The 23,545-nt window shown below is 37.8% G+C and overlaps 2 protein-coding genes across 5 annotated transcripts in view; one reads left to right on the top strand and one right to left on the bottom strand.

Annotated features, from left to right (window-relative positions):
• GDPD1 (glycerophosphodiester phosphodiesterase domain containing 1) overlaps positions 1-20,745 on the top strand; it is a 54,429-nt gene extending 33,684 nt beyond the window's left edge. The window contains exons 5-11 of one of the 4 annotated variants that reach the window (XR_006272121.1): positions 4,362-4,480; positions 4,998-5,087; positions 8,330-8,463; positions 11,720-11,779; positions 17,788-17,839; positions 19,420-19,647; positions 20,577-20,745. Coding sequence is in view for 2 of the 4 variants with exons in the window: in XM_043482751.1 (XP_043338686.1) it covers positions 4,362-4,480; positions 4,998-5,087; positions 8,330-8,463; positions 11,720-11,779; positions 17,788-17,839; positions 19,420-19,542 (578 nt within the window). In the remaining 2 variants the exon portion in view is untranslated. Of the gene's footprint in view, positions 1-4,361; positions 4,481-4,997; positions 5,088-8,329; positions 8,464-11,719; positions 11,780-17,787; positions 17,840-19,419 lie in introns of all 4 variants that reach the window. The other 3 variants (XR_006272120.1, XM_043482765.1, XM_043482751.1) reach the window with 3 other exon arrangements.
• Positions 14,094-14,701, bottom strand: LOC122450429 (thymosin beta-4-like). Its single transcript, XM_043482779.1, has one exon. It carries the CDS (start codon positions 14,631-14,633, stop codon positions 14,499-14,501), a length of 135 nt encoding a protein of 44 aa, XP_043338714.1. The 5' UTR covers positions 14,634-14,701; the 3' UTR covers positions 14,094-14,498.
• Positions 20,746-23,545: the final 2,800 nt, after the last annotated feature.

The raw sequence follows: 23,545 nt of genomic DNA, 5'->3' as shown, positions 1-23,545 counted from the left end.
TTGTAAAGAGCAAAGCCAAAGCCTCACAAAGTTTATAAGATGCTTTGAGAAAAAAAAAATTTTCCCCTGGTTTTATATCTCCCAGATAAGTCATAAAACTTTTGAAAGGGAAGAGACCTTTGAAATCATCTAACCCTGTCTCCTCTTGTTACAGAAAGTAAACTGAGTCCTAAATGTGTAAATTTCCTTGATTAAGGTCATATAACAAGAAAATGACAGACCTGGGATTTGAAACTAGGTCTTCTCCTTACCAGGCCAGTGTTCAGCTATCCATACTGCCCCTCTAGCTACAGAGTCTCTTCAAATCGCATGTTAGTAGCAATGCCATGCACTCTCAAATTTAATGATAAATAATAATTAACCTTTGTTCATATTGTATTCAAGTCATATAATTAGCTTAAAGGCTGTGCCTCAAACGTGAGGTTTATTGTATTTGAAACAGACTTATATATAGTACTGTAAAAACTTGACTCAGATTAGGCAGAAAGTTGTTCAGTTTTTTTCCTCTCCTATTCCCCTGCTTGGAACTGTTGTTTTCTTCAAATACTGGAGGAAGAGAGAGAAAGAAAAAGGGAGAGAGGGAATCAACCCTCAGAGGAGTACAGATTTTAGGCCTCTTGCTTTCTTTGTGGTTCACAACTTAAGTGAAGAAGAATTAAGTGTTTTCTTTTTAAAGGTGCTTTGATGTACCACAGGCTACATTAAAAAGTAAACTTAAAGGAGAAACATGAAAATGTGTTAACCAAAGAGTTTATTTTTATCTGTCCTGCTTACTTGAGAATAACCTCTTTTCCATGGAAAATACATAGTTTGGATCTAGATTTGACTGTAGTGATCTGTTTTAAAGTTCTAGTATGCTTCAGAGCCACTTCATGTGTTCCATCAACCAGCACATCCTATGGCATACTCGAAATCTAGCATTCATGTTTTCATGTTATTTTCCTCTTTCCCTTTTGGTAGTATTTCCCCGTTAGTTATTCTCTGCCTGCAACAATATTGGGGACAAACTTCTTCCTCCAACTCTTTATTCTGTGCTGACTGAATCATCTAATTTACATATCTTCACATCGCTTTAGCACACATTATTCTCTTAGCATATTTTCATTTCCTTGTTTCCCTCCCACTGTTTGATTCAATGTTATTCTTATTGTGTAATGTGTCATGTTGCTTTTCCAAAGTTAGTTTTATCTGACCTTTTTCTAAGTTGATTCTTGCGTACATCTTAACTTAGGTGTGAATAGCTATTGTCTATGGTAATTCTTTGGACTGTGAAATTAGTTTTTCCACATTGAATAAGCTCACAAAAATCTAACTAGAATGGCATTGCCTAAATAGAGCTTTCTATACTGATAGAAATTTTCTACATTTGTACTGTCTGACACAATAGTCAATAGCCACATGTGACTGTTGAGTACTTGAAATGTGGTTAGTATACCCGAGTAACTGAATTTTAAATTTTATTTCATTTTATTTATTTATTTATTGCCACACCATGCAGCATGGGGGAATCTTAGTTCCCCCACCAGGGGTGGAACCCACGCCCCCTGTAATAAAACGGCAGAATTCTTAAGCACTGGGCCACCAGGGAAGTCCCCTATTTCATCTTAATTTAAATAGCCCCATGTGGCCAGTGGCTGCCATGTTGGACTGTACAAATAGAACCTCATGTTCAGACTTTTTAAGTTATAAGTAAACAGAGACCAGTTTACACTAGCTTAAAGGGGAAAGAAGACATTTATTTTTACCATTAACTCTCTAGGATATGGTGGATCTGATATTAAACATTATGGGATCCTTGGGCACATAAAAGGACTCTTGCTTTATTCCATTGTTCTGCTTCTCTTGGGTCCTACCTTCTTTTACTATAGATGAATTTTGCATATGTGGCAGGAATATGATCACTGACAACTATAAATTCACATCCTGCCTGCACTGTGACCCCTGCCTGTACTGTGACCTTACTTATGAAAGGTTCTAGAGAAAGGCACTGATTGGCTAGACTTGGGTCATGTGTCCATCTTGAACTGTTCATGTGGATAAAGGGACAGGCTATTACAATTGGCCAGACCTAGGTCATTTGCCTACTTGTGAGAGTGAGCAGGGAGAAGGTCCTGTTTTTGACAGCCCAATCAGAACAATTTGGAATGTAGGAGATGCATTCCTTCCTTTTCCTAAGGAAGGAAGGGTGCTGGTTAGATAAAAACTATAGCTAAATTTTTGTATATTAACATAAATAATTTTTATAGTTCAGTTCTGTAGTCTGAGTCCAAACTCTTTGAGTTATCAATACTAGAAATCCATCTGAAAATAGTTTGATAAGTTTATAAGAATAATTTATTGCTTTCTCATAACTAAAAAGTCTAGAGGTTATATGCCTTCAAACAACTGATTCCAGTTGCTCAAGCAATAATTTGTCTGTCTCTTATTTCCATTTCTTTGTTCCATTTTCATCATGTTAGCTTTGTTCTCAAGTACATCTTCTTCACATAAAAATGAACCTATGATAAGTTCAAAAGTACAGGATCCGTTTTAGGCAACATCTCCTGTGGTCCATATTTTTATGCTTAAAAGGTTATGTGCTTTCTCTGTGGCTGGGAGACAAAGCCAAATGATTAACAGTCCCATCAGAATGACCCAGAGCCCCATCTGAGTTATAAGGCATAGTAAAAAGACAGTAAGAATAGAATACAGAACCGACAAAATGATAACATATTTTTTCTTTTTTTTTTAATATTCCCATTCCCGTGCTGCTTTTCACACGAGCCTGTATTTTAAAAAGTTTTAGAACTTGGACTTAAATTACTTTTTTTGATATGCTTCTTTGTTTTGGTTTGCTGCACAATAAGGATGAAATAAAGGATCTTTCACAATTTTGTTATTCACGCATTAGTGGAATTGAAGCTTCGGGTGGAAGGGAAAATTTTATAATAGTTATATAGTATGTCATCTAAGTAATTAGAGCAAATGGAACTAAGAAAAGAATAAAATAGCCCTCAGAAAATAAAAAGAATGATTAAAAATCCTCTTCTGATTTTTCATGACTCAGTTTTTCTTTGAATTGATTTAATTGCATTGATATAATTCTTCAACCCATTACTGAATTAGCATGCATTTCCCTTGCCTATCCATATTATTTACAGTCTCTGAAAAATTCAATGATGATATCATAGCAAAACTTTATTTATTTATTTTTAATTTATTTATTTTAATTGCAATGATGATATCATAGCAAAACTTCATTTATTTATTTTTTAATTTATTTATTTTAATTGGAGGCTAATTACTTTACAAAATTGTAAGCAAAACTTTAGAAACAATCGCAATATCCAGTAGTAAGGTCTAGGGAAGGAAAAATTTTTTTCTTCTATTCTTTTAGTTTCTCATCTGGTCCCTGTAACAAAAAAGATTAACACGAGGAAAACAGAAGTTTATTAATGTGTATGTGTCATGGAGGAAGCTCAGGGCGTGGTTAGAACTTGAGTTTATATAGCATCTTAAACAAGCAAACAGAATCCAGTAAATTTTCAGAAAAGTGACAAGACAAAGGAAAAAAGGACTTTGAATGTCTAGAGTGGCAAATGGTGGGAAGGTAAATATGAGGGGTTGATGGAAGATAAAGACTAGTCAGTAGTTTGTCATATAGAGTCCTTTGGTGCTGATAGGGGTCGCGGGTTGTTGTTTATTTTTTACACAGTTTAGTCTTGTTTTTAGGCAGATGGGGGATGGGCATAGAGAACTTTTCTTGTACCTGCCTCTTCTCAATTGCCTTCACTTCAAAATATTCCTTATGCCAAAATGGCATATTTTGGAGTGGCAGATTTTGTTATCCTTCAAGGAGAATGGTTAAATTTTAAACCCTTAAATATATTTAAAATAATAACTGCAGGATAGGATCCATGGATTCTATCAATGTAAATGTCATGGTTATGATATCATACTACAGTTTTGCTAAAGGTTACCATTGGGGAATCTGGATAAACCCTGTACAAATCTCTATATTGTTTCTTAAAACTACATTTGAATCTACAGTTATCTCAAAAAGTATAATGGAAAACTTTTAATCATAATCATAAATGCAGTATATTAACATTTATTTTTACTTATGTGAAAAGATCAAGTTAAAACTTGAAGGGACACGATATTATAACATCATTAGATTATGTATAGGAAAAAAGAGAGAAAGTACATCAAATGGTCTCAATGGTTATATCTAAATTGTTGGATTTTTAGATGATTTTTCTTTTCTTCTTTATACTTTGCCTCATTTTGTAAATGTCCTGTTATGACTGCATACTCTTAACTTTTCTAATCATAAAAAAGGTGATCTTTTAAAAATACATTTAAAAATCTTGCTTCCTCAGCATGCCAATGTGAAGGAAAAGATAACCGAATTCCATTACTGAAGGAAGTTTTTGAGGCCTTTCCTAACACTCCCATTAACATCGATATCAAAGTCAACAACAATTTGCTGATTAAGAAGGTACTTAAGGCATTGCCTCCTCTGAGCGTGTTGCAATCCGATTTCACGAACTAAATACGGCTAGAGTAGGTGCCTGCGTAGATTGACAGTGTTCAAGGAAACGTGATACTCTAGGGACCAGCATTGTTTTAAATACTACGTTGGTAGAAGAGATCACTCGACTGTAGGAAAGCCTGTTTTCAGAGTGACTTGTCATGTCTCAGTCATGGATAAGCGTGAGCTCCTGTGAACCCCCATGGCTGTGGCATTTATGTAATTAATTACTTCTTCCAGTTTCACTTGTTTCATTTGTACTTAGTTTATGTCCAGTTACTAAACAGTTGTATTCTATTAGATAAATCATACAGTGGTAAATGTAATTTCTTATACTTTATGAAATAATCTGAATTTAATTATCAGTTCTTTTAAAATTTTATACTAAGCACTGGCAGATAGTTGTAATCCATTTTATAAGTAAAATCATGTAAGTGGGTTTACAAATAGTCACATGAATAAAATTTTGAATTTTCACATATAGGTTTCAGAATTGGTCAAGCAGTACAGACGAGAACATATAACAGTGTGGGGTAACGCCAGCTATGAAATTGTAGAAAAGTGCTACAAAGAGGTAAGCTTCAAAAATGATACAGAATGAAAAAAAAAGATACAGAATGATCTGTCTTTGTTGTTGTTGTATGTCTATAAAATTTAAGTAATTACAGTAGTAATTTTTTTAAAATATCTTATTTCATAGCCTTGATACAAAGACAGATAGTATTGGATGGAAGCAGCTAACCAGAAGTTTACTAATAGACATAATGAATTTATAGATAATAGATTTAGTAGATAATGGACCTTGCAATTAAGTTCACTATGATTGGACTGGCTCACAGAATTATTATTTTCACATGATAATATTAGTTGTTTGCCAACATGTTATTCATTTTATTATGTATATATATATGACTTTTAGTGTCTGGTTTTTGTTAGGTAATCAAAATTTTTTTGCATAATTTTGAATGAAGAAAAGTATTGAGTCCTTCAACTTTACAACTCAAGCTTTTCTTTACATTACTTCCCAGATAGAGTTAAATCATGGTTATCAGGTTCAATTCAGTTCAGTTTAGTTCAGTCGCTCAGTCGTGTCTGAATCTTTGCGACCCCATGAACTACAGCCCTCCAGGCCTCCCTGTCCATCACCAACTCCCAGAGTTTACTCAAACTCATGTCCATTGAGTTGGTGATGCCATCTAACCATCTCATCCTCTGTCATCCCCTTCTCCTTCAATCTTTCCCAGCATCAGGGTCTTTTCAGATGAGTCAGCTCTTCGCATCAGGTGGCCAAAGTATTGGAGTTTCAGCTTCAACATCAGTCCTTCCAATGAATATTCAGGACTGATTTCCTTTAGGATGGACAGTATGAAAAGATTATCAGGTAGCATATTGAATTACAGCCATCCACAAATTGAAATCTTTCTGTTTGAAGAAAATATATCTATAAAAATTGGATATATTTTGAAATGGTACACTAAGCCTCTACAAGCAAATTTAGCTCATAGTCAGCTAAGAGGATTTGAAATGCAAAGAGTTAAAAAATCTTAAGCATTAAAGATTCTCTTTCAGAATACAAGTGATGATGCAGAAGGAATATCATGACACAAGTTGCAATTCTAAAATACAAAGAATTCTTTTGAAAAGGCCTTTCTTCCTGGCAAAGAAGGAAAGCATAGATCCAAAATCAGCACCATTATAATTAAAAGTACAATCAAAAGTAATGAGGCTCTAATTAAGGCAAGTGATAAGTTTTATCTGTGTACAAAAGGACAGAACAGAATAATCAATGGGCTGAGTGACTTCAGATCCCCAAGAATATAGAACTGAGACAAAAGCAAGATAATATACTGGAGGCTTCATGACCTGCTGATCTTTGTGTGTGTGTGTGTTAGTTGCCTGGTCGTATCTGACTCTTTGCGACCCTATGGACTGTTAACTGGCCAGGCTCCTCTGTCCATGGGTTTCTCAAGGCAAGAATACTGGAGTGGGTTGCTTTTGCCTTCTCCAGGGGATCTTCCCGACCCAGGGACTGAACCTGGGTCTCCTGTATGGCAGACAGATTCTTTACCATCTGAGCCACCAAGGAAGCCCCTTTTTACATCATTCAATTTTTTTTTTCCAAATTAAAAATAGTGATAATAGCAAATGCTGGAGAAGATGAGAAACTGATCTCACATGCATTGCTGGTGGGAATGTAAAATAAAATAGCCACTCTTAATTAAATGAGTAGTTTCTTAGAAAACCAAACATACATTTAGCATATTAATCAGCAATCTTACTCTTGGGCATTTATCTCAGTAAAGTGAAAATGGTGCGCATGAAATTAATTATTCACTCAATTAAGGAGGTAGCAGGAGGGAGTTCTCTGTCGTGATAGAGCAGTTCTGTGTCTTGACTGGGGGTGATTACACATAGCTATACATGGATTACAGCTGCATCTGACTATACACATGCACAAATGAACACAAGTTTTAAAAACGGTGAAAACTGTGTAAGGTCGACAGCCTAACAGTAACATATCGCTGTCAATTCCTGGTTTTGATACATCTGGTTACAGATGGGGCAGCTGCGTTAAGAATAAATGGGACTCTAGTATATTCTTACAACCTCCTGTGAGTTTAAATAACATGTTCACTTTTGGCCGAGAATCACAGAACGTTCCCCTTGATTCACGTATTTTTCTAGACACCTCTGGCCTCCTGTCATTCTAAAATGTAAAAACTCCCAAGATTTCAGCAGCAATTTTCAAACACCTAAGGAAGAATGTCTCAACAGTAATTGTCATTTGTGCTATGAACTTGCTTATATAATTCATGCATCTTTTATAATTCTTAAATTATGATGTATAAGAATTTCAAATTAGCTCTTTACTTCCCAGATGCTAGAGGCTGGAAATATAAAAGAATGGGAGGAAGGTGGAATGAATGGGGAGATTGGGACTGACATATATATGCTACTATGTATAAGATAGGTAACTAAGAAGAACCTGCTCTAGGGCACAGGAACTCTCTGCTCAGTGCTCTGTGATGACCTAAATGGGAAAGAAATCTAAAAAAGAGGGGACGGAGACTTCCCTGGTGGTAGTCCAGCAGCTAGGACACCATGCTCCCACTGCAGGGGGTCTGGGTTTAGTCTCTGGTCAGAGAACTAGATCCCGCATGCCACAAAAATCATCCCCTGTATTGCAGCTAAGTAGCCAATAAACAGGTCTATATTTTTAAGTGACTGAATGTTAAATAAAATATGTTTTTTCATGATTTTTTTCAATGTATTACTTTTATACAGAAACATTCATATGTATTAAAATTTTTGTTTGTTTTAAAGATAGACACGGGGGATCTGGGGGAGGGGAATATGGGGATTTGTTTAGTATAGAGTTTCAGTTTTGTGAGATGAAAATGTGAATATTTGCAACACTATTAACATATATCTGTATCATATCTTATTTAAAATATATATATATGTATAGTTACTGAATATGTATAAGGTTACTGAATATTTCATATCATTATTTCTTTATCTTGTTCCATTAAATTTGATATGTTTAATCTCTGGTGAGAAAGACTACTACCGACAGACAGGACTGGTGCTGCAGAAGCAGAGAGTGGAGAATGGGGAAACTTGAGTATCGGTTTATACTGTAGGACTCCAGGATAGATCCTGACCTATTTGTCAAGGACCAGTCATTTCTAAGTGTAGTGTGTTTGGAAGTAGATGTTGATGATTTAGGGAATACTTTAAACAGATGTCAAGATACAGTCTTGGGGAATCTTGAAGGTTGTGAAATAATCCTCTGATATTGTTTGTGTCTTTTAGAATTCGGAAATTCCTATACTCTTCAGTTTACAACGTGTTCTGCTCATTCTTGGCCTGTTCTTCACTGGCCTCTTGCCCTTTGTGCCCATTCGAGAACAGTTTTTTGAAATCCCAATGCCTTCTATCATATTGAAGTAAGTGATTACCTTGTTTTCATTAGTTAGCGATTACTGGAAAACTAAGACAAAGACTTAGAAAGATTGAAGGCGGGAGGAGAAGGGGACAACAGAGGATGAGATGGTTGGATGGCATCACTGACTCAGTGTCCATCACCAACTCCCAGAGCTTGCTCCAGCTCGTGTCGATTGAGTCAGTGATGCCATCCAACCATCTCATCCTCTGTCGTCCCCTTCTCCTCCCGCCTTCAACCTTTCCCAGCATCAGGGTCTTTTCAACTGAGTTAGTTCGTCTCATCAGGTGGCCAAAGTATTGGAACTTCAGCTTCAGCATCAGTCCTTCCAATGAATATTCAGGGCTGATTTCCTGTAGATTGACTGGTTTAATCTCCTCGTAGTCCAGGGGATTCTCGGATACTCATATTTGTGTAACTTCTCTACTGGGTATAAAGCCTTGTTTTTCACACACTAATTTACTGTTAATACAAAGATTAAAATGTATAAAACACTTGGAGCATTGCCTGGCAAATAATAAGCACTCAATAAATGATAGCTTTTATCATTAAATTATCATTTTTATGTAACAAAGATCTTCATCTCACAATCCCACACCCTTAGAATGTCATTCCTAGCTGTAAATTTCCCTGGAGCTTCTGGAGAGATCATTTAAATGTGGTTTCATCTGCATGAGAACTTTTTTCATCCCCACAGAACTATAAAAATTCAAGCTGAACATACAGCAGTCATTAGAAAATATCAGTAAGAAAGAGAAGTTGGTCAGCACTCTTGTCCTCAGCATCTGTGTTTCACGCTTGTCTTCCAGTTTGAGTTTGTTAGTTATGTATGTGCTTATTTTATCTATTCCCAATTATAATAGTGTTTATTAGCAATTTCTGTAGCTGTTCCTCAGACGAAACAACAGAAATCGCTTCTTGTCTACAAATAAACTATTTTCATTTGCTAAATTAAAATAATTCCTAGCCATTTATCCCTAAAGTACTTTGCTTTCCTCTGGTCTAGAATGGACTGTTGTGCTCTTGAGATCATCTCCAGGTGTTCCTTTTAGAAGGAAATGTTACTAAATTACAGATGTGAACAGATTTCATAGAACTAATTTTTTTCTTTAAAAAGTGATTATGGATTCAGACACTGGTAGAATATTGTGTTTGTATTTATTTTTAATGAAAGAGAGTGGATACTTCCTAAGGCAGTGTAATAGTTTGTGTTTAATGAGGTAATTACTGTTTCAAGTTTTTAAGTTCTTGGGATCCCTGAAAATGCAATTGGGACTTTCTACCTCGGGTAGAATTAGGAGAATAGAAGGAGTTCATTTAGAAAGCTTCAAATAAAAACTGAATTCAGAGGAAAAATTAAGGACTCCCTTAGTGGTCCAGTAATTAGAAATCCATCTGCCAAGGCAGGGGACATGGATTTGATCACTGGTGGGGGAAGATTCCACATTCCAAGGAGCAGCTAAGCCCATGAACCACAACTACTGGGCCCACATGTCATAACTGCTGAAGCCCTGCACTCTGCGACAAGAGAAGCCACTGCAATGAGAAGCCTGTGCACCGCAACTAGAGAGTAGTCCCTGCTTGCGACAACTGGAGAAAGCCTGTGCATAGCAATGAAGACCCAGCACAGCCAAAAATTTAAAGACAAATTAAAAAATAAATAACAAAATAAATTTTTTTTTAATGAATTTAAGTGTGGAGACTCAGGTATTCCTAAGAGTATAGACAAGAGGAGTTGGAAAGGAAACAAGAATCAAGATCTGGGGAGAATGAAGATCACTGTGCAGTTTAACTTTGAAAGAAGCTGAGCAATCTTCACAGTAGAGAGACTAACTAGTCAGAGAAGTCTCTGGGCATAGCCCAAAGTTAATGATACAGGTGGTGCTCTCAACATCAAAGAGGTTGAAGGAACTCATTGTAGGTCTGAAAGTCAAGTGTACTCTTTCAGTAGGAAAGATGTCTTAAAAGGATGGGCCTAGGTCTTCAAATATTGAAAGTGAAAGGAAAAAATGTTTTTAGAGTTTTCTTTTTAATCCCATTTTTACCCTAAATATCTTTTAATACATAGTAAAGTTTGGCTGTGTGTTTACATCTACTGCATACAAAATTACAGCAGACAAGGCAAGAGAAAGGCCTCACCAAAAAAGAAAGAAACATGGGTTCTGGGTACTCGGGATCTTTTGAAAGATAACTTTTAAATTTTCAAGCAAAAAGTTAGCTTGAAATCATGAAAATAGAGAATCCAAATGGGCTTTGTTCTAATTTAATTTTGTCCTTTCCCAAATTTTAAGATAGGACACTGAAAGATGAACTCTCCAGGTCGGTAGGCACCCAATATGCCACTGGAGATCAGTGGAGAAATAACTCCAGAAAGAATGAAGAAACGGAGCCAAAGCAAAAACAACACCCAGTTGTGGATGTGACTGGTGATGGAACCAAGGTCTGATGCTGTAAAAAGCAATATTGCATAGGAACCTGGAATGTTAGGTCCATGAATCAAGGCAAATTGGAAGTGGTCAAACAGGAGATGGCAAGAGTGAACGTCGACATTTTAGGACTCATTGAACTAAAATGGACTGGAATGGGTGACTTTAACTCAGATGCAGCCATGAAATTAAAAGACGCTCCTTAGAAGAAAAGTTATGACCAACCTAGACAGTATATTAAAAAGCAGAGACATTACTTTGTCAACAAAGGTCTGTCTAGTCAAGGCTATGGTTTTTCCAGTGGTCATGTATGGATGTGAGAGTTGGACTATAAAGAAAGCTGAGCGCAGAAGAATTGATGCTTTTGAACTGTGGTGTTGGAGAAGACTCTTGAGAGTCCCTTGGACTGCAAGGAGATCAACCAGTCCATCCTAAAGGAGATCAGTCCTGAGTGTTCATTGGAAGGACTGATGTTGAAGCTGAAACTCCAGTCCTTGGGCCACCTGATGTGAAGAGCTGACTCATTGGAAAAGACCCTGATGCTGGGAAAGATTGAAGCCGGGAAGAGAAGGGGACAACAGAGGATGAGATGGTTGGATGGCATCACCAGCTCGATGGACATGAGTTTGAGTAAACTCCGGGAGTTGATGATGGACAGGGAAGCCTGGAGTGCCGCAGTCCATGGGGTCGCAGAGTCAGACACGACTAAGCCACTGAACTGAACTGAACTGAGGCATATACCAAGTACAATCAAGGCAATGATTTTTCCCTTGAGCTTGTTTTATCACACTGCTATATTCCTGTGATTCTAATTTAAATTTTATTTTCCCTCAGGCTGAAAGAACCACACACCATGTCCAGAAGTCAGAAGTTTCTCATCTGGCTTTCTGATATGTAAGAATTTTAGTTTCTTGATATACAGATTATTGTTTTAACTCTTAAATATGATGCTTATAATCTAGAGCAGACTTTCTATGTGTAATTTGTAACAATGATGAGTTGAACATCAACTATACAAATGGATGTGTATGAATCATTTAGAACTAGCTTAATTACTAGTCACAAAACCTTAAGAGGAATTGGGAGATAATCTCGTCAAACTCAGGAGAAAACTGAGCACTTGGCTAACCAAAGTTAAATGATTTGCTTGGCGTGTCAGTAGCAGACCTGGGATATATACCCATCCCCTGCCACTTACTCACTGTTTCCACTAGCCTGCAGACAAAAACATGGTGAAAAGAAGCATGTAAAGCAGTAAAACATACGTGTAAAACATATGTAAGAGTGTACATTGACTAATGGCACATATCTAAGGAAAATCTACACTGAGACTTAACAGCAGAGTGGAAGCCCCACCTGTACAGTGGGCATCTACCTCAGAGAAAATTCCTTAAATTCTAAGACATGTTGAGTGTAATTTTAGGTAAAACCTACCTCTATTTTGCTTTAAAATGGAACCTTGAAAAAAAATAAAATGGAACCTTGGGGACTTCCCTGATGGTCCAGTGGCTAAGACTCCATGCTCCATTGCAACACAGAGGGAATGAGTTCATGTCTGGTCAGGGAACTAGATCCCACATGCCGCAATTAAGAGTTCACAACTGAAAAAAAAAAAAAAATCCTCATTTCTTCAAATGCAGAAAAGATCAGAAAGGTGGGCCTTTATCTACTAGCCTTTGGGTTTTAAGAATATCAGAGTCCCTTTGATTTTTTTTTTTTTCCCTTTGATTTTTGAAGCTTATTTGTGAACATGAGCTGTGAGTGGTAAATTTCATAAAGTACTTAGTACACACACACACACACACAAAATCCTACATGCCATAACTAAGACCTAACACAGCCAAAGAAAGAAAGAAAAGAAAATGGAACCTTGAATGCCTTGAATGCTTAAATAATAGTCATGAATCACAACCTATTTTCCTTAGCTCCTGTTTCAGAGTTTGAAAGCTAGTTTTGTCTTTTCTCTGTGCCACAGGGTTTATTCTTTTTTTGTTTTATTCCTGATGTCATTTGTAGTTTTTAAGGATGCTTTTTTTTTTTTTGGCCCTGCCACATGGCTTGCAGGATCTTAGTTCCCCAACCAGGGATTGAACCTATGGCCCCTAACCACTGGACCACCAGGAAATTCCCAAGGATGCATTTTAGCTGGTGTTAAATGCATATGATTTTTCATTTCTGCTGCTTAATCATTCTAATAGACTAAACAGAACAGAAATAATATGTATAACTTTTCAGTACAAAAAGCTTCCATCTTGCTCAAGTGACTTGTATTCTAAAAGTTCACTTTTTAAGTTACTTGGAACTGAAAAAAAAACCTTTTTTTTTCTTTATAAAAGATTGTGTAATTAATGAACATTACGTTTCTAAGATAACTCGCAAAAGACTAATTCATTTTGTAAATGGATTGTGACATTATAGAATTTGACCCAAGTTCACTGCCTTATTTTGATTTGGAAAGTTAAGAGCACAGACTCCCTAGTTCTTTCTCACTCTCAGTATGGTGCCAGCAGGAAAAGTGAGAAAGCCTCCATTGAGCTGCTTCAGGAAGAATGGCAGCAAAGAGTAGAAAGGACGGAGAAGGCAATGGCACCCCACTCCAGTATTCTTGCCTGGAAAAATCCCAGGGACGGAGGAGCCTGGTAGGCTGCCATCCATGGGGTTGCTGCGAGTCGGATGCAACCGAGCAGCTTCGCTTTCACTTTTCACTTTCATGCATTGGAGAAGGAAATGGCAACCCACTCCAGTGTTCTTGCCTGGAGAATCCCAGGGAAGGGGAGCCTGGTGGGCTGCCGTCTATGGGGTCGCACAGAGTCGGACACGACTGAAGCGACTTAGCAGCAGCAGCAGCAGCAACAGTCAATATATTAAATCTAGAACCTGTTAAGCATTAGTGTTATAAATCAAAATAAATATGACCAAGGATGTAAAAAAAAAAAAAGAGTAGAAAGGAGATCCAGCAGTAAAGATATAAACGCATCCACAACAGCTATTACTGCTTGAGTCCGCCCGTTGCTTATATCGCTGAAACATTGGGATTAAATCTAAGTTCAATTCAGTTCAGTTCAGTCGCTCAGTTGTGTCTGACTCTTTGCAACCCCAGAACTTCAGCATGCCAGGCCTCCCTGTCCATCACCAACTCCCAGAGTTTACTCAAACTCATGTCCATCGAGTCGGTGATGCCATCCAACCATCTTTTTTTTTTTTTTCCGGTTTTAAAACTTTTTATTTGCATATTAAAAAAATTGTGCCTTCCAATAATTAAAATCATTTGAACAACAAAAAAAAATGGCACTCTGATTAAACTGCATTTTACAGCCCACAGAACACCTTGGACCAGCTTTTTACTCTAGATTTCACTGTCGTCCCACCCAGCTTCCTCCTTCACCAACATGCAAGTTCTTTTCCTTCCCTGCCAGCCACATAGGCAGATGGGAGAGGCAGGCGCGGCCTACGTTGTCAGTAGTTCTCCATTCTTTGATGTGAAAAGGGGTAGCACAGTCATTTAAACTCGATCCAATCTCTTTGCATCTTACAAAGTTAAACAGCTAAAAGAAGTAAAATAAGAAGACAATGCTTGTGGAATGTACAGTGCATACTGGCGGAGCACGCTTCGTTACGACTCACCTGCTTGCTTCTCCTGTTCAATCGTTTCTTTCAAAGGCAGTGGGTTTTTCTCTTGCGTTTCCATTTTCTTCAATTTCGACTTATCGAACTTCTCAATCTCCGCCATATCGGGCTTGTCAGACATTGTTGCAGAGGGCGCGGAGCGAGCTGCGAGCGAGTGAAGTCTGGTCTGCGCTGTGGCCGCCGCTGAGTGCCGCCATCCAACCATCTTATCCTCTGTCGTCCCCTTCTCCTTCTGCCCTCAATTTTTCCCAGCATCAGAGTCTTTTCCAGTGAGTCAGCTTTCTGCATCAGGTGGCCAAAGGACTGGAGTTTCAGCTTCAAAATTAGTCCTACCAGTGAACACCCAGGACTGATCTCCCCTAGGATGGACTGGTTGGATCTCTTTGCAGTCCAAGGGACTCTGAAGAGTCTTCTCCAGCACCACAGTTCAAAAGCATCAATTCTTCGTCACTCAGCTTTCTTTATAGTCCAACTCTCACATCCATACATGACCACTGGAAAAACCACAGCCTTGACTAGACAGACCTTTGTTGACAAAGTAATGTCTCTGCTTTTTAATATGCTGTCAATGTTGGTCATAACCTTCCTTCCAAGAAGTAAGCATCTTTTAATTTCATGGCTGCAGTCACCATCTGCAGTGATTTTGGAGCCCAGAAAAATAAAGTCAGCCACTGTTTCCATTGTTTCCCCATCTCTTTGCCATGAAGTGATGGGACTGGATGCCATGATCTTAGTTTTCTGAATATTGAGCTTTAAGCCAACTTTTTCACACTCCTCTTTCACTTTCATCAAGAGGCTCTTTAGTTCTTCTTCACTTTCTGCCATAAGGGTGGTGTCATCTGCATATCTGAGGTTATTGATATTTCTCCCGGCAATCTTGATTCCAGCTTGTGTTTCCTCCAGCCCAGCGTTTCTCATGATGTACTCTGCATAGAAGTTAAATAAGAAGGGTGACAGTATACAGCCTTGATGTACTCCTTTTCCTGTTTGGAACCAATCTGTTGTTCCATGTCCAGTTCTGACTGTTGCCTCCTGACCTGCATACAGGTTTCTCAAGAGGCAGGTCAGGTGGTCTGGTATTCCCATCTCTTTCAGAATTTTCCACAGTTTATTGTGATCCACACAGTCAAAGGCTTTGGCATAGTTAATAAAGCAGAAATAGATGTTTTTCTGGAACTCTCTCGCTTTTTCAATGATCCAGCAGATGTTGGCAATTTGATCTCTTGTTCCTCTGCCTTTTCTAAAACCAGCTTAAACATATGAAGTTCAAGGTTCATGTATTGCTGAAGCCTGGCTTGGAGAATTTTGAGCATTACTTTACTAGCGTGTGAGATGAGTGCAATTGTGCGGTAGTTTGAGCATTCTTTGGCATTGCCTTTCTTTAGGATTGGAATGAAAACTGACCTGTTCCAGTCCTGTCTTCACTGCTGAGTTCTCCAAATTTGCTGGCATATTGAGTGCAGCCCTTTCACAGCATCATCTTTCAGGATTTGAAATAGCTCAACTGGAATTCCATCACATCCACTAGCTTTGTTTGTAGTGATGCTTCCTAAGGCCCACTTGACTTCAGATTCCAGGGTGTCTGGCTCTAGGTGAGTGATCACACCATCGTGATTATCTGGGTCGTGAAGATCTTTTTTGTACAGTTCTTCTGTGTATTCTTGCCACCTCTTTTTAATATCTTCTGCTTCTGTTATGTCCCTACCATTTCTGTCCTTATTGAGCCCATCTTTGCATGAAATGTTCCCTTGGTATCTCTAGTTATCTTGAAGAGATCTCTAGTCTTTCCCATTCTATTGTTTTCCTCTGTTTCTTTGCACTGATCACTGAGGAAGGCTTTCTTATCTCTCCTTGCTATTCTTTAGAACTCTGCATTCAAATGGGAATATCTTTCCTTTTCTCCTTTGCTTTTTGTTTCCCTTCTTTTCCCAGCTATTTGTAAGGCCTCCTCAGATAGCCATTTTGCTTTTTTGCATTTCTTTTTCTTGGGGATGGTCTTGATTCCTGTCTCCCGTACAATGTCACGAACCTCCATCCATAGTTCATCAGGCACTCTGTCTGTCAGTTCGAGTCCCTTAAATCTATTTCTCATTTCCACTGTATAGTCATAAGGGATTTGATATAGGTCATACCAGAATGGTGTAGTGGTTTTCTCCACTTTCTTCGATTTCAGTCTGAATTTGGCAATAAGGAGTTCATGATCTGAGTCACGGTCAGCTCCCAGTCTTGTTTTTGCTGACTATGTAGAGCTTCTCCATCTTTCGCTGCAAAGAATATAATCAGTCTGATTTTGGTGTTGACCATCTGGTGATGTCCATGTGTAGAGTCTTCTCTTGTGCTGTTGGAAGAGGGTGTTTGCTCTGACCAGTGCATTCTCTTGACATAACTCTATTAGCCTTTGCCCTGCTTCATTCTATACTCCAAGGCCAAATTTGCCTGTTACTCCAGGTGTTTCTTGACTTCCCACTTTTGCATTCCAGTCCCCTTAATGAAAAGGACATCTTTTTTGGGTGTTAGTTCTAGAAGGTCTTGTAGGTCTTCATAGAACTGTTCAACTTCAGCTTCTTCAGCTTTACTGGTCAGGGTATAGGCTTGAATTACCGTGATATTGAATGGTTTGCCTTGGAAACGAACAGAGATCATTCTGTCATTTTTGAGATTGTATCCAAGTACTGCATTTCGGACTCTTATTGACCATGATGGCTACTGCATTTCTTCTAAGGGATTCCTGCCCACAGTAGTAGATGTAATGGTCATTTGAGTTAAATTCACCCATTCCAGTCCATTTTAGTTTGCTGATTCCTAGAATGTTGATGTTCACTCTTGCCATCTCCTGTTTGACCACTTTCAATTTGCCTTGATTCATGGACCTAACTTTGCAGGTTCCTATGCAATATTGCTCTTTACAGCATCGAACCTTGCTTCTATCACCAGTCCCATCCACAACTGGGTATTGTTTTTGCTTTGGCTGCATCCCTTCATTCTTTCTGGAGTTATTTCTCCACTGATCTCCAGTAGCATAGTGGGCACCTACTGACCTGGGGAGTTCATCTTTCAGTGTCCTATCTTTTTGCCTTTTCATGCTGTTCATGGGGTTCTCAAGGCAAGAATACTGAAGTGGTTTGCCATTCCCTTCTCCAGTGGACCACATTCTGTCAGACCTCTCCACCGTAGGGATTAGAAGCTCTAAACTGACTGAATTAGAATTGAGGACTAATTTTAGTCCTTCCTTAGGACTAAGGAGTACCTAAATCTTTTATGCTTTTCTTTTCTAGTTTACTAATGAGAAAAGCTTTGTTTGACCACCTCACTGCCCGAGGCATTCAGGTAAGTTTTTGTAATGATGCATTTTAGAAAGAGCATAGTTTACCAGTTCAACACAAGTTGAAAGGGCAGTAACCCACTACAATATTGTAAAGTAATTAGCCTCCAACTAATAAAAATAATTGGGAAAAATAAATAAATAAAATAAAAGTAAATATTGTTGTTTAGTCAAAAAACAAAAAAAATTAAAAAATAAATGTGCTAAATTTTCCCAGTGAACATGGAGAAAGTGCTGGAGGGTACGTGGGAGGTTTTAGGAGCAGAGAAAAGGTATGAACTTGCAATTAGCAGTGATGGTCAAACTTTTTCTGTTAAAGTCCAGATGATAGTGTCACACCTGTGGGCCGTTCAATCTCTGTTACAACTTATCAACTCTGTCATTTTATTGCAAAAGTGACCGTAGATAATAAAATGAATAATAGGTATGTAAAAAAAAAAAATAAAATAAAGGGCAGTAACTTCTAACTGACTTGATTTGGTCGTAACCCTGCTACTTTTACTGGTTCTCATATATGTAGCCTACCAGGCTCCTCTGTCAATGGGGTTCTCCAGGCAAGAATACTGGAGTGGGTTGCCATTTCCTTCTCCAGTTTCACTTTCACTATATGAAGCCCTTAAGCTCTGCCTTATAGTTAGCAAGATGGTATTGGTTTTTCAGTAGCTAGAGTTCACCTATAGGTAGGTGAGGAGAACTGAAGCCAGAGGGTGGGATAGTCATATTTAGTGAGCAAAGTGGAATTTGTTTAAAGGGCTCAATGATTTCTTAAAATTGCAGAGCTTTTTGTTTTTGGCTTTTATTTGCTGTTGCTGCTTCCTTCCTTGTTTCTTTCTTTCTTTTTTTTGCAGCATTTATTCTGAGGCCATAAGTTATTTGTTTCTTCAGGTTTTTTCCCGGGTATCTTTTTCTTCTGTACAAGCTCCTCTTCTGGTTTAGGAATGATCATCTGTTCTTTTTCAGTAAGGATCATCTCAGTGGGGCAGGGAGAGCTCATGTTTGGGTTGATCTGACCATGACCTCTGTAAGTCCTACCCACACATTGGGAGCCTTGCTCACCAGGATGTGCTCAGTGACCAGAGAATCTACATCTAGAATCTGCATCTAAGCCTATAAGTTCAGCATGACTCTGCATTTTTGAGCATGTGCAGTAAAAATTCAGCACTCTTTTTGGGCCACCGACCCAGTGTCCAGCCCCACTGTTTGGCCTGTGCATACCTAGCACCTCCACCATTGTAATGATGGAATGGCACGCATGTTGCTTCTGTAAAGTGACATCCTTCAAATACTTGGTGGTTTTTCAGATATGCATACCCTTAATGGCCTGGGCAGTTTCACAAGTGTTCTTAAAGGGAGCGTGACGATTTGAACCTCTTGATTTACATGATTTTGTGGCGTTTTCTGGGTTGAGTGAATAGCAGACCATTTTTAGAGGTCACCTCAGACCACTTACCAGAAAAACTTTAAATTGCAGGTTATTAAAAGGTTGTTTCTAAGTGTACTGAGATTGTAATGGATGCATGCTAACATAAAGATAATTTGCTGTTTTAACATTTCTTCTCATACGTCTCATTCTTCTAATTTCCAGGTGTATGTTTGGGTATTAAATGAAGAACAGGAATACAAAAGAGCCTTTGATTTGGGAGCAACTGGGGTGATGACAGACTATCCAACAAAGCTTAAGGATTTTTTACATAATTTTTCAGAATAGAGAAGGAGGTAGTCAGAAGCATTCAAAGAAAACATGGAAAGACCTAAGAAAAAATTTTTTCATTATTTCCCTAAGCCATTTCCAGAATGGTAAAAGGTTTAATCAGTTAAGTGTTTATTACCTCATTTTTAAGCCTGTCTGAGAATGTAGAAACTATATATTGTATATTTATTTTAAACAATATTGCATATTTTACATTTGTAAATAGTTTGTTTAGAAAGATAATTGTTTATGAGATGTAAGTAGAAGATTATTGATCAAGATTTCTGTATTTGATGCAGTATTCTACTATCATAAGTAATTCTGAAATCAAAGGCTGTTGGATAAATTTGACGTTAGCCTTCACTGGGATAAGATCAACTAATTAGTAAGACAGAATTAATGAAGGTCATTACAGCTATTCAAGTTGTCTCATTATTTCTAGGTACACCTTAGTTAAAGGGGAAAAATATTGTGGAAAGAGAGCTTGGAAATCAGTGATGTAATTATCTGACAAGTTGTACATTGTTAACAGAGGCAGACTCAAAGAAATACCTGAAAGTTTGTTACATGATCAGAAATAAAATCTGTAGACTGAATTTGAATTTCTTGGTTGCTGTCATCAATAGGGACATTCTATTTGGAGTCTTTTTCAGGTGTGTAACTATTGCTGCTATATTTCTTGTTTTTGGTAAAAATTAAAATTGGACTTAATAATTGTAAATTAAGACAAGATGCTAACAGTCACATTTTTGTTTCCTCTAGTGAAATGTACATTTTCCATTGTTAGCAATGACCAACTGTCTGGGCCTACATCTAGATTTTAAATAACATCTTGAGTCCTAATAATCATAACAAACTGATGAAAGTGCATATCATTGTGTCTAATACTTATGAACCATCTGCTCCTAATCTTTAAGAATTTATTCTTCTGAGTATTAAATGGGCACAGAATTTCCCAAAGCATTAGGCATCACTTTCTCAGATTTTCTAATGTGACTTCATGTAAATCTGTTTATCATCTTTTTGACTTATTTTCATTATCTCTTTGGAAGGTAAATATATCCTGGAACAATAAGCATCTTGGACCTAGATTACACCTCTTATTTGGACTTTGCCAGCTAACAGTTATGAAGGCTAATCATACTCTCCCACCTATCCCTGGATAACATAAGTAACATTTGTTTTTTTGTTTAAACTGAAATAAAAATTTCAAGAACAAAAGAATTCATTGGTGTTTTCTTTTCTGCCATTGTAATTCAAAATATGCTTTATAATTTTTTTCCAGAATTTAATGAGGTGTAAATTGATAATATAAGTAAACACACCTGAGACTTCTCTCTCATATAAGAAAAATAAAATGCACTTTTATGGTAAATTGCCTCTTGGCATTTGAATAAATAACTTGGGCAGGTAATCCATTAAATCTGTCATTTTCACTTTCACTTATATAACTTATGATTATAGTTGCTAGAGATGCTTTTGATCATCATTGATATAATTCTTTTTTACAGTTTCCCCATTCCAAATTTGCTTTGTTGTGGTTCAGTTATGATGCAGTTCATATTATATGACCAGCATATATTTTGTGTCAATCAGTAAAAGAGAAAGTACCCACTATAGTAAAGATGTTTAGAAAATCATGTTTTAAAAGTTTGATGATTTTATAGTCAAGGTGACTTCAATTCACTTAATAAAAGTATAGTATCTATAACAACAGAGTTCACATTTGTCATCAGACAACATCTGAATATTGCTTTTCTGATAGGGGCATCACATTTTAAAAGATATTAAATATCTTTTCATAATGAGACATGCTGCTAGGCATGGCACACAGCAGGATGGGAAGGCTAGAGAAGTGGTCAAAAGATGTAATTAGAAAAAGAAAAAAGATGTAATTAGATCCTTTTGCTGGGATAAAGATGGCGCTAGATTTGATACACCCTGCTGTAGGTCTAGTCCAGCGTACCAGTAGAATTCTAAATACATGCCGGTGGACAACAGTTGGCAGGTTGGTTTGAGGGAATTTTAATTTGAAGTAGCAAGATCTTCTCTGTAGGAGTAGGTCTGAGGCATGTTATCAGGTAAAACAGGTCACAAGTTAGCAGAACTAGGATCCAGAGCTTGGGAAAAAAACCTCATTTAATAGAACTGAAAGGACAGAGGATAACATTGGACTAATTACGGTGTTAGTTGGTACTGAGTACCAGAGCTGTTCAACCTCTCCTTTCTGGCCAGGACAGGCTGTAAAAATTGGGGTGGGGCCCTGGCTATAGGTGGCCATCTAGTCACCACAACTGCAGAGATCAAATCACTGCAGTGGGTTAAGAAAAGACAACATAAAATATAAATTGTAGTGTGTTGCCCTAAACGTCCAGGAGCGAGCAACAAGAATGAGAGCTGAACACGAAATCTGGTGCAATGGGTCAGGGGACCTGCAGCCTCTACTGGACTGAGGTGCAGAGTCCACTCTGAGTCCAGCTGTTACTCCTGATTGCAGACTGCAAAACTTTCTTCGATCTATCTTTCCCAAGACACTACATTGACATAGTCCAGATCTCCTTGTTTTGACCCCAGGCTGTTCCCTTGTGGGATAGTCTCGGGAACAGTCAGCAAGTGTGTAGGCAGTGTTCATACCTAACGCTGACCCGCTGTTCCAAGGTCCATGCTTTTATGACCCCAGTCATACTCCCTTCTGGGTCTGGCCTTGGGGTCTGTAAGAAGGCTGTTATTCTCAGAAAAACATGAAAAATGTTTTTCATCATTGTTGATACGTCATCACAGTTTCTTGATATATGCTGTTTTTCCAGGTGCTATTTCTATGAGATTTCTCAAGGCTGTGAAAGTACATTATTAGAAATTCCCACTACGGTAGTGTGTTCTAGTATGAGAAACCATTAACACAGAATACAGTATGAATGATTCTGCTTTGAGTTGTACAACATGGTGGCCCTGGAAAGGTTAACAACAACAACAAAAAAAAAAAAACAAGAGAGATCCACCATGGATAAAAGTAAAAATTTCCTTTCCGTTTAAGGAGAGAGAGCCATGAATACAAGGTTGAAGAATTCGTTGTGAATTGAAAGTTGTGTGTCAAGTAGGTGGCTAAACTTGACATTAAGAACTGAAATGGCTGGGCAGTAATATAACATCATTTCAGTACCACAAGGAAAATGTAAATAGCAGTCAGAGGCCAGGCACCAAAACAAGATCAGGACTAAAGAGGTCAAGGAGGCAAATAGTTGAGGATGCTGGGAGCATACCAAGACAATTCATAAAGCTGAAGTGATGTTTAGCTTTCCTGCCTCTTTTGTATATCACTGACAGGATAATATTTGAAGAGTTGGGTCATCCTATAATCTGAAATAAGAATGTAAGCCCAGACCAGATAATGGTCCAGACACTAGGTCAGAAGGCTATACAGATCCAATTAACATGAGATTGCATAAAAATTGATTTGGCAGTAGTTCACCAGATGGAAACTTGCAGCAATCCAGGCATGAAGTAATAAGGGTCCCGATGAAAGGGGTGGCCGTGTAAGTAAGGAAACAATGCATCTACACGTCTCTGTCAGGGAAGAAGTAGCAAGAGTTGGTGACTAGGTGAGCTTAAAAGGAGAAGGGGAAGTTCACTACAGACTCCAAAGCTGCAGGAAAATGGGGAACTTGGAGAGAGGGGAACCTGTTGGGTGGTAAAAATGGTATGTTTTGGATACTCTCTGAAATGACAGAAGTGAATTTAGGTATATTTGTATTTAGGTATTGTTTTTAGGTATTTAGGTATTGTATTAGGTATATTTGAATTTAGGTATATTAGTCTTAAGGATGAAAGGATAGGTCTGGAAGAAAAGATTTAGGAGTTTTGTGTACGCTATAGGTATTGTGCAGCTAGCACTTTAGATGTGATTTTATATAGTTCCTTCTTGGTATTCTGCTTACAATTTGAATAGGTTGCTATGCCACCAGAGGCTGCCTGCATTGTGAATAGCATGATTCATTCTATAGTGAAGTTGAATGATAACATT

This window comes from Cervus canadensis, chromosome 1 (genome assembly GCF_019320065.1).
Source record: "Cervus canadensis isolate Bull #8, Minnesota chromosome 1, ASM1932006v1, whole genome shotgun sequence".
NCBI lineage: Eukaryota > Metazoa > Chordata > Mammalia > Artiodactyla > Cervidae > Cervus > Cervus canadensis.
This window is presented reverse-complemented; position numbering and strand designations above follow the sequence as displayed.

Bases quoted from the DNA above. Each gene is read 5' to 3' on its own strand.
- LOC122450429 (XM_043482779.1), bottom strand. From the start codon at position 14,633: ATGTCTGACAAGCCCGATATGGCGGAGATTGAGAAGTTCGATAAGTCG.